Genomic DNA, 12,176 nt, shown 5'->3' on the forward strand with positions numbered 1-12,176 from the left:
TCCGCAGCGATGTACAGCGTATGTTTTGTCACTTAAGAGGGACTCTCATTCTGATCTCTACAATAGTCATATGTCTATGTATGTATTGTTGTGTATATATCATAGTCTAGGGCTAATTTAGTATAAGCCAATTAACTTATCTGTATGTTTTTGGGAGGAAACCAGACTACCTAGAGGAAATCCATACAGACACGGGGAGAACATGCAGATAGCGCCCTGCCTAGGATTCATACCAGGGACCCAGCACTGCAAGGCAAGAGCTTTAACCACTACGCTACCATACTGCCCAATGAAGAAGCGTTACGATATCTGTGATCTGTAGTGTGTAGCAGCCATTTCCAGCTCTCGGTTAAAGTAAGGGACCAGGCCCTGTGGTGACATCATGCGTTGAAAATTATGTCAATAAATTGACTGCTACAAATGCTGAATTTTGAAGGTTTTGACTAGAACAAGATATACAAAAATGATCCCTTATTTCTGACCCTTTCTACCAGTGACAGTCATATCTTTGGGTATTTTTCCTAAAAAACATGAGGAAATTGCATACACCTAACTGCACATGCCCTTTCCACTAGAATTACATTACAGGTAGTCCCCAGTGAACGAACAAGATAGGGACTGTAGGCTCATTCTTAACCTGAATCTGTTCTTAAGCAGGGCCGTATCTCTTAAGAGGCACCCGTGGGCCGGTGCCATGGGCGGCCCCTCGGGGGGGGGGGGGGGGGGGGCCGGCTAATGCTTATTCACTCATGGTGAGCGCGCACACCATGAGGGGAACCTGCTCCCCCCCCTCCAGCAGAGTGGTAGAGGCCGGCCAGGGAAGTTTTCCGACGCTGGAGGAAGACTCTGCATGCCGCTGGCTGGTCTGAGCAGTGACGTCACCAGACCAGGCAGCGGCATGCAGAGATGAGATTCCCTCGCCCGCCGGGAAGAGGAGGTGAGAGGTTCTCTGGCCGCTGCCCCTGGACTCTGGCTGTACAGTGCACAGTGCACTGACTGGAAGGGTGAGCGGGAGCTCCAGGTGAGGGGGGGGGGGACTTCTCCGCTACTCTGTGCCTGGCTGTTCCACCCTCCAGCCAGGCTACCTAAAATGGGGGACACATATATCTCCGAGTCCTACCTAACTGGGGGACACCTATATACCTATTACCTTAACTGGGGGACACCTATATATCTATTATCTAAACTGGGGGACACCTATATACCTATTACCTAACTGGGGGACACCTATATACCTATTACCTTAACTGGGGGACACCTATATACCTATTACCTTAACTGGGGGATACCTATATACCTACTACCTAACTGGGGGACCCCTATATACCTATTACCTAACTGGGGGACACCTATATACCTATTACCTAACTGGGGGACAGCTATATACCTATTACCTTAACTGGGGGACACCTATATACCTATTACCTTAACTGGGGGACACCTATATACCTACTACCTAACTGGGGGACACCTATATACCTATTACCTAACTGGGGGACACCTATATACCTATTACCTTAACTGGGGGACACCTATATACCTACTACCTAACTGGGGGACACCTATATACCTATTACCTTAACTGGGGGACACCTATATACCTATTACCTAACTGGGGGACACCTATATACCTATTACCTTAACTGGGGGACACCTATATACCTATTACCTAACTGGGGACACCTATTTACCTATTACCTAACTGGGGGACACCTATATACCTATTACCTAACTGGGGGACACCTATATACCTATTACCTAACTGGGGGACACCTATATACCTATTACCTTAACTGGGGGACACCTATATACCTATTACCTAACTGGGGGACACCTATATACCTATTACCTTAACTGGGGGACACCTATATACCTATTACCTAAGTGGGGGACACCTATATACCTATTACCTAAACTGGGGGACACCTATATATCTACTTCCTAAACTGGGGGACAGCTATATACCTACTACCTAAACTGGGGGACAGCTATATACCTATTACCTTAACTGGGGGACACCTATATACCTATTACCTAAACTGGGGGACACCTATATATCTACTTCCTAGACTGGGGGACAGCTATATATCTACTTCCTAAACTGGGGGACAGCTATATATCTACTACCTAAACTGGGGGACAGCTATATACCTACTACCTAACTGGGGGACACCTATATACCTATTACCTAAACTGGGGGACACCTATATATCTACTTCCTAGACTGGGGGACAGCTATATATCTACTTCCTAAACTGGGGGACAGCTATATATCTACTACCTAAACTGGGGGACAGCTATATACCTATTACCTAACTGGGGGACACCTATATATCTATTATCTAAACTGGGGGACACCTATATACCTATTACCTAACTGGGGGACACCTATATACCTATTACCTTAACTGGGGGACACCTATATACCTATTACCTTAACTGGGGGATACCTATATACCTACTACCTAACTGGGGGACACCTATATACCTATTACCTAACTGGGGGACACCTATATACCTATTACCTAACTAGGGGACAGCTATATACCTATTACCTTAACTGGGGGACACCTATATACCTATTACCTTAACTGGGGGACACCTATATACCTACTACCTAACTGGGGGACACCTATATACCTATTACCTAACTGGGGGACACCTATATACCTATTACCTTAACTGGGGGACACCTATATACCTACTACCTAACTGGGGGACACCTATATACCTATTACCTTAACTGGGGGACACCTATATACCTATTACCTAACTGGGGGACACCTATATACCTATTACCTTAACTGGGGGACACCTATATACCTATTACCTAACTGGGGACACCTATATACCTATTACCTAACCGGGGGACACCTATATACCTATTACCTAACTGGGGGACACCTATATACCTATTATCTAACTGGGGGACACCTATATACCTATTACCTTAACTGGGGGACACCTATATACCTATTACCTAACTGGGGGACACCTATATACCTATTACCTTAACTGGGGGACACCTATATACCTATTACCTAACTGGGGGACACCTATATACCTATTACCTAAACTGGGGGACACCTATATATCTACTTCCTAAACTGGGGGACAGCTATATACCTACTACCTAAACTGGGGGACAGCTATATACCTATTACCTTAACTGGGGGACACCTATATACCTATTACCTAAACTGGGGGACACCTATATATCTACTTCCTAGACTGGGGGACAGCTATATATCTACTTCCTAAACTGGGGGACAGCTATATATCTACTACCTAAACTGGGGGACAGCTATATACCTACTACCTAACTGGGGGACACCTATATACCTATTACCTTAACTGGGGGACACCTATATACCTATTACCTTAACTGGGGGACACCTATATACCTATTACCTTAACTGGGGGACACCTATATACCTATTACCTAAACTGGGGGACACCTATATACCTACTACCTAAACTGGGGGACACCTATATACCTACTACCTAAACTGGGGGACACCTCTATACCTACTACCTAAACTGGGGGACACCTATTATATACCTATTACCTAAACTGGGGGACAGCTATATACCTACTACCTAAACTGGGGGACAGCTATATATCTACTTCCTAAACTGGGGGACAGCTATATACCTACTACCTAACTGGGGGACACCTATATACCTATTACCTAACTGGGGGACACCTATATACCTATTACCTAACTGGGGGACACCTATATACCTACTACCTAAACTAGGGGACACCTACATACCGACTTCCTAAACTGGGACACACACACACATAGAGAGATATCTATCTATCTATCTATCTATCTATCTATCTATCTATCTATACTACCTAAACTGGGGGACACCTATATACCACCTTCCTAAACTGGGGGGACACCTATATACCTTTTTCCTAAACTGGGGACACCTATATACCTACTACCTACACTGGGGACACTTATTATTTTGTGGTGTTATGCAGCCCTCTGTGCGATTTTTCTGCTGAAATGCTGCCCACGTTGCAATTATTTTCTGGTGAAATGCTGCCCACTGTACGATTATTTTGTGATGAAATGCTGCCCAGGGTGCGATTATTTTCTGGTGAAATGTTAGCCAGGGTGCGATTATTTTGTGGTAAAATGCTGCCCACTGTACGATTATTATCTGGTGAAATGGTGCACTCATTGCGATTATTCTCTGGTGAAATGCTGCACTCATTGCGATTATTCTCTGGTGAAATGCTGCACTCATTGTGATTATTCTCTGGTGAAATGCTGCACTCATTGCGATTATTCTCTGGTGAAATGCTGCCCACTGTATGATTATTATCGGGTGCATGTTGCTGAAATGTTGTACTCATTGCGTTTATTTTCTGCTCAAATGTTGCACTCATTGCGTTCATTTTCTGCTGGAATGTTGCACTCATTGCGTTTATTTTCTGCTGAAATGTTGCACTCATTGCGTTTATTTTCTGCTGAAATGTTGCACTCATAGCGTTTATTTTCTGGTGAAATGTTGCACTCATTGCGTTTATTTTCTGGTGAAATGTTGCACTCATTGCGATTATTTTATGGTGAAACATTGCTGCATTACGATTTTATGGTGAAATGCTGCCCCATTACAATTATTTTATAGTGAAACACTGCCCCATTACGATTATTTGGCACCTATGGGGGGGCCCCATCCAAATTTTTGCAAGGGGGCCCAGTGATTTCTAGTTACGCCCCTGATTACTACCTAAACTGGGGATACCTATAAACTTGGCTATCTATACTGGGGACACCTATAGTATGTCTATATTGGGGACACCTATAGACCTGGCTACTTTATACTGATACTAATTATTTAGCGGCAACATATTACGCAGCGCTGTACAGAGTATGTATTGTCTTGTCACTAACTGTCCCACAGAGGGGCTCACAATCTAATCCCTACCATAGTCATATGTGTATGTATGTATTGTAGTCTAGGGCCAATTTTTAGGGGGAAGTCAATTAACTTATCTGTATCGGATGGTATTGGCATGTGGGAGGAAACCAGAGTGCCTGAAGGAAACCCACACAGACAAAGGGAACATACAAACTCCTTGCAGATGTTGACCTGGCTGGGATTCAAACCGGGAACCCAGCGCTGCAATGCGAGAGCGCTAACCACTACGCCACCATACTACTGTACTATATTGTACTGCCATCTTCAGCAGTACTTCACAGAGTATGTAGTCATGTCACTGACTATCCTCTGAGGAGCTTAAAATCTAATCCTGCCATAGTCTAATGTCCTACCATATTATTATGTAGTTATATAGCATCCTCGACTCCAACTCCGACTCCACAGCCCTGCTGGCATCTTCTGCAGCACTTTGCAGAGAACATAGCCATGTTACTGACTTTTCTCAGGGGAGCTCACATTCTAATACCTACCACTATTTTGTGCGAGAGAACACTGGCTAATGTGTGTTTTTTTTGGGGGTGGGAACATTTCCTACTTGCTTTTTTAGGGTCACTTTACTCATACCCGGGGAGAAAACATGGCCCCCACCGACTTTGGGCTGCACTCTTACTAGGATATTTGAATTGGCCACACCCACTGTATGTTATGGACACGCCCACTGCATTCTGTGGCCACGCCCATTTTTCGCCGCGACGCGCTTCGGGGGAGGGGGGGGGCGCCATAAGTTTGGGGTGCCTAGGGGAGCCCAAACCCTAAATACAGCCCTGTTCTTAAGTTTAAACATTGTGCCAGCTCTGTCCCCTGTACCTCCTCTGTGTCTCCCTGTGCCTCCAGTGTCCCCTTCTGTGTCACCTCTGCCCTCTGCACCTGCTTTTACAAGTTTAAAAGCTCTTTTTCTTTGAATGTTTTTAAAGTCGATTTTCTCAAAAACTACACGTCCAATTTGAATTTCTTTTTTGACTTGTTCCCATGGAAACACAGAATCCATGCCGTTCGTATCGGCGGGTCGTTCATAAGTCGGGCGTTCGTAAGTTGGGGACTACCTGTATACGCAAAATGTACACAAAATGCAAATACATGTGGAAAATTGCTGCATGCTGTTATTTTTCATGCATGTGAAATCTGCATGGGTTGAAAACTATCCCATATACTTTCATGAACCATGCGTTGTAATACGAATTTGCATATGAGAAAAATGTGCAAAAACGTATGTGGTGGAAAGGGGCCCTAGAGCCTTCTTGTAGGGAGAGTAAAGATGCTTGGGTTATCCAGAGCAAGATCATTCATGAGGCAACCTAAGCAGGTGCCTGGGGCCTAGTTGGTGTCAAGGGGAACACCAGCCACCTTCTCTGACCTGACCTCTCTCCACTTCATCTTACCTTGCCTAGAGTCTACATCTTAATCAATCTCTAGAGGTATCCTGCATAGTTCTTAGCTACATAAATACACCTTTGGAAAAACACAGAGAGAACAGGAGCCCAATAGCGCAATTTTTGTGTGGAAAAAAATAAAGTGCAAAAAAGTGCCGCAATTGATTAGCCTAGTTTTGAGGCTAACCAATTGCGGCACTTTAATTGGCCTGAGGAAGTGGGAGAGCACACACAAAACGCGTTTCTCGTGCAAATACAATGTATCTTTCACCATAATCTTGTTGTCATTAAGAGGTAAGCCACCTCTACCATTTCTATTTTGTGTGTTTTTAATCTAGTTTTCTGTGATTTTGGGCACCTCTTCACCCTCTCTGTACATAAATACATGGCTTACCTCTCTTGTCTCCAAAGTACAAGGTCTTTTGAGCTGGGTTGGACCACTGAAGTGATGAATCATCATGCTCATCCACTTTGCAGGTTAACGTCATTTTGCCTCCTGTGGCAACCAAAACATCTGTTGTGACCGGTTGGCTGGCTGTAAAGAAACCAAACAGTTGTGTAAGCAATCTTGCAACACATAAGCAGACAATTATAGATACAGTGCAGGCCAGGCAGTAGAAGCTAGCTTGCATTCCGCTAATGCCTTACAAATGAAAGCGGGAGATACTGTATATTTTGTTCAGCTTCTTGATCTTATCAGAGGTTTATTAAGAAATTCTTTGAGCATGGTGCCCCTGAGACTCCATTCCATGCCTATAGCCAATGACATGCCTGCAGCGCAAGCTCCATCATTCTGAAAGAAACAGGGCACTAGTCTAAGACTCAACAAATCTAACTGGTATCGAGTGCGCAAAAAAAATGTGATGGGTTCATCTTTTTCAAAAACTGGAAAATTGATGCAGAGTTTCTGGCCTAAATACACTGGTGTTTCAAAAAAAAAAAAAAAAAAAAAAAAAAAAACATTTACCAATATATATCAATTCTACTTGTGTATGTTTAAAAAAAACTGTAGTGAAAATAAGGTAATTGGTGGAGGGGTTCAATTAGGTTTAAGCATGGGTGGGGGTGTTGGTTAGGGCTATGCATCGGTAGAGGGAGGGCTCATGTGAGAATTAGGTTAATGATAGCAAAATATCAGAATTACCAGTGCCCAATAGTGGAATATTGATAATATTGATAATGTTATCGATATTCTACTACCAGCTATTTTCTACACTCAAATTTCCATGGGGGCCAATTTGCCTGTACTTTATACAGTGGGTTGCAAAAGTATTCAGCCCCCTTGAAGTTTTCCACATTTTGTCATATTACTGCCACAAACATGAATCAATTTTATTGGAATTCCACATGAAAGACCAATACAAAGTGGTGTACACGTGAGAAGTGGAACGAAAATCATACATGATTCCAAACATTTTTTACAAATAAATAACTGCAAAGTGGTGTGTGCATAATTATTCGGCCCCCTTTGATCTGAGTGCAGTCAGTTGCCTATAGACATTGCCTGATGAGTTCTAATGACTAAATAAAGTGCACCTGCGTGTAATCTAATGTCAGTACAAATACAGCTGCTCTGTGAGGGCCTCAGAGGTTGTCTAAGAGAAAATTGGGAGCAACAACACAGTGAAGTCCAAAGAATACACAAGACAGGTCAGGGATCAAGTTATTTAGAAATGTAAAGCAGGCCCTTAGGCTACAAAAAGATTTCCAAAGCCTTGAACATCCCACAGAGCACTGTTCAAGCGATCATTCAGAAATGGAAGGAGTATGGCACAACTGTAAACCTACCAAGACAAGGCCATCCACCTAAACTCACAGGCCAAACAAGGAGAGCGCTGATCAGAAATGCAGTCAAGAGGCCCATGGTGACTCTGGACGAGCTGCAGAGATCTACAGCTCAGGTGGGGGAATCTGTCCATAGGACAACTATTAGTCATGCACTGTACAAAGTTGGCCTTTATGGAAGAGTGGCAAGAAGAAAGGCATTGTTAACAGAAAGCATAAGAAGTCCCGTTTGCAGTTTGCCACACAGCTTATCCTATCATAGCTCTAGGGAGCCGGACAGAGTTCTCTGTCTGTAATGCTGGGCATACACGGCTCGGTTTTGCCGATCGATTCTCCCACTCAGTCGATTCCCCGCTCGATTCCGCAGACGATTCTCTCATCTTCCGCTCGTTTTTCTTATCTTTTTCCATTCACTTCAATGCGGAATAGAACGGCGAATCAATCGGGCGGGAGATCGGACATGTCGGAAATTATCTATCGAGCCGTCTTAATGGCTCAAAATCGAGCCGTGTATTCCCAGCATAGGAAATAGACTCTCACCCACATAATCAGCAGAATCAATTTCTTGTAAGTGAGAGCCAATATGTGGAAACCACAAGCTCTGTGCATGCTGCGTGTGTTTCAGCATGGCATGCAGTATATAGATTTTGTATAGGAAAACTACCAGTGTTTTCCCCAAAAAATAAGACATCCTCTGAAAATAAGCCCTAGCACATCTTTTGGAGCAAAAATTAATATAAGACAGTGTCTTATTTTTGGGGAAACACGGTATGTCCATGTTGTTTAGCACTGGGATCCACCGTATTCTGCAAGGAGATGAATGGCAGTGTTCATCGCAATGCGTTAACCGTCGATTGCCGATGATTGTGCACACACCATTGTCAAATGAATTTTCTGTGATGCTGCTTTGTAGCTTATAGCATCATTGTGTTTGTGGTTTCGTATGCCCCCACGGGCTCAAAACGCGACAACAGGAACCAATGCCAAACGCTTTTCTGCTCGGTAGCAAAATGAGACATCAGAAGCCAGCTATGTGAAAATCAAAATGAACAAATAATAAACAAATCTCTACAGACATCTTTATTTTGGTAAACACTGCACATCAAGTTGGTCAGTGATTTCAGGCGCCTTTTACACCTAAGCAGTGCGGTGATCACATGGCAGGGGAGCCTGTTGCCGAATCCACGCACCACAGAAATCCCTTTTTCTATGACCCTGCACCACAGTCATATGCATGGTGCCGCCCCTTACTCAGTGAGACACTTCCTGTTGGGCAGGAAGTACTTCACTGGGATTTCCGTCGGTCAGTAGGCATGGATCATGCAGCAAAGCACTGCAGACTGTGCGTCGGAAATGCGGTGATCTGGATATGTCCAATGCATCTCATTCCATTCTCATGAAGTGTGCAATTCCCCTGTGGGGATGGGGCAGGGCAGCATAACGTAGGGCAAAAGAGAGCGCTGGTGTAAAAGGGTCCTCAGAGGTATGAGTTGCTGAGACAAGCAAATGTAACTTTCCTGTCAATACTGAACTATTTTCTCCCCCGTTCCACATCCCAAGCTTACATATAGCTCCTTTAATATTATAAGCATCTTAATACGGTACATGGATGAAATCAAAGGAAAGTTGAAGCCAGTAAAAGATTGGATAGCTGCTGTGAATTCTGTTTTAAAGAGAAACTCCGACCAAGAATTGAACTTTATCCCAATCAGTAGCTGATACCCACTTTTACCTGAAAAATATAATGATTTTCACAAACAAACCATCAGGGGGCGCTGTATGACTGATTTTGTGCTGAAACCCCTCCCACAAGAGGCTCTGGTACCGTACGGTACTCTGGGCAAACTGTCACAATGTAACAATGACACACACAGGAAATGGCTGTTTATAGCTGTCTGTTAAAGCCAGAACAGCTACATAATCTGCCCACAGTAACAATGTCACCATGTAATACATGTCAGAATGTGAATCTGGGAGAGGAAAGATTTTACAATGAGCAAACTCTGACTAAATCATGTATACATAATTATTGTAAAAATTAAGCACCTTTTTATATTAAATTATTTTCACTGGAGTTCCTCTTTAAGTAGCAAATGATGATATGACTTATTATAATGCAGGAACTGGGGAACTGAGTCCAAATAACGGCTGATAACACCTAAGGCTTTAAAGGGAGTCTGAAGCTAAAAAAATAAATAAAAAAAAACAGATACTTACAGATACCTAAAAAGAGGGAAGGCTCTGGATCATATAGAGCCTTCCTGCTCCTCTCCTTTTCCCGTCATTCCTGCGCTGGCTCCCCCTGATCAGTCAGAAACTGGTCTCTTCTGCATTGTGTGTGCCTCGGAAGTCTTCAGGAGCAATCGGGCTCCTAAAGGTGGGATGCGGTATACTGCGTACACGCGAGCGCCCTCGCTTGTGCGCAGTGCAAAGCCACCTGTTCCAGGGAGCACTTAAGCTCCCAAAGCCTCCAACGGGGGAACAGGGGATGAGGAGAGGAACGGAAAGGCTCTATAGGACTAGAGCCTTCCCTCTTCTTAGGTATCGGTTTTGTTTTTTATTTTTTAAATACGGCTTCAGATTCGCTTTAAATGCATTTAAAAATATGTAATACTATGTAAAATCTTTCCTACTAAAATCTTATACTACTCAATCTACTCAGTATTCGCTTAACTATTGAATAGTGAATTGAATTAAATTAGTAGCAAACAACAGGATTGGACTGGGCCTCCAGGAAGTCGGGGGATTTCCCAGTAGGCCTAGCTGCTGCTTGTAAGCCCCGCCCACAGGCTGTTCTGACATGCGGTGGGGACCGGGGAAGGAAATGTGCTGTGCCTGTGAGCAGCATGTGGCATTTTCACTGCTCCAAGAGATCACAGACCATCCAGCAGCAGCACATCTGGCTGGCATAAGCTCCACCCCCTGATCATGGTAGCCCCACCCCCTGTTTGCAGTAGCCCCACCCCCGCATGGGACGCTAAAGTGAGGGAGTCTGCCAAGGAAGCCCTCAGCTTAGTGAATGCTCCTGCCTTGGGACACTAGTAGCACGTGGCTACTGGCTAGAAGGTGGAAGCCCTGCCTAGAGGAAGTCCCGCCCCCTGCCTGGAGCAGTAGGGGAATAGGCAGCAGCTAGCAGAAACAAGGAGAAGAGTGGCTGTCATGTCAGGAGGTAGCCAGTAAGTATGCATTAGCATCAGTCTCCCTCTCTCCACTAGCACTAGTGACCTTCTCCCTCCCACCTCTAGCACCAGTGACCATCTCCCTCCCCCCTTTATTCCCATTACCTACTCCCTCCACTAGCACCAGCAACCTTCTCCCTCCCCCCACTAGCACCAGCGACCTTCTCCCTTCCCCCCCCCCCCCCCCACTAGCACCAGCTATCTTCTCCCTTCCTCCCACTAGCCCTGTGACCTTCTTCCTCCCCCACTAGCTCTAGTGACCTTATCCCTTTCCACTTTAGCCCTGTGGCCTTCTTCCTCCCTCCACTAACCCCAGAAGCCATCTCCCTCTCTCCACTAGCACCAGAAACCTTCTCCCTCTCCCCACTATTACCGGTGACCTTATCTGTTCCCCACTATTACCAGCAACCTTTTCCCTCTCCCCACTAGCCCCATGGCCTTCTTACTCCCCTCACTAGCACCAGTGTTTTTCTCTCTCCTCCCACTAGCATCAGCGACCTTCTCCCTCTCTCCACTAACATCAGCAACCTTTTTCCTCCCCCCACTAGTCCCCGTGACCTTCTCCCTGCCCCCACTAGCCCGTGACCTTCTTCGTCCCCCCACTAGCTCCAGCGACCTTATCCTCCCCCAAGCAGGATCATCCACCAGGCAACCTAGCCATGTGTCTGAGGCTTAGTGGATGTCTCTTCATTTCAGATTCCCAAAAGGACCACAAGCGAGGGCCCAATCTACTACCTTAATCCATCTGTACTCTCCCCACTAGCACCCATGGCATCTTAAACCATCTCTGCTCTCAGAGATGGATTAAGATGGCCCCATTACATTGTAATCTATTTTTGCTCTCCCCACTAGCACCAGCGACCTTCAGTCTCCCCCCACT

At 44.9% G+C, this 12,176-nt stretch overlaps 1 protein-coding gene across 8 annotated transcripts in view; it reads right to left on the bottom strand.

The window, feature by feature from the left end:
- The window catches only part of LOC137532545 (inter-alpha-trypsin inhibitor heavy chain H4-like), a 250,307-nt gene that overhangs the window by 102,088 nt on the left and 136,043 nt on the right, over positions 1-12,176 (bottom strand). For all 8 annotated transcript variants that reach the window (XM_068253163.1, XM_068253162.1, XM_068253164.1 and 5 more), the window contains one exon: positions 6,727-6,867. In XM_068253163.1, coding sequence (XP_068109264.1) covers positions 6,727-6,867 — 141 coding nt within the window. The remainder of the gene's footprint in view (positions 1-6,726; positions 6,868-12,176) is intronic.

This window comes from Hyperolius riggenbachi, chromosome 9, assembly GCF_040937935.1.
Source record: "Hyperolius riggenbachi isolate aHypRig1 chromosome 9, aHypRig1.pri, whole genome shotgun sequence".
In the NCBI taxonomy this organism is placed as follows: Eukaryota; Metazoa; Chordata; class Amphibia; order Anura; family Hyperoliidae; genus Hyperolius; species Hyperolius riggenbachi.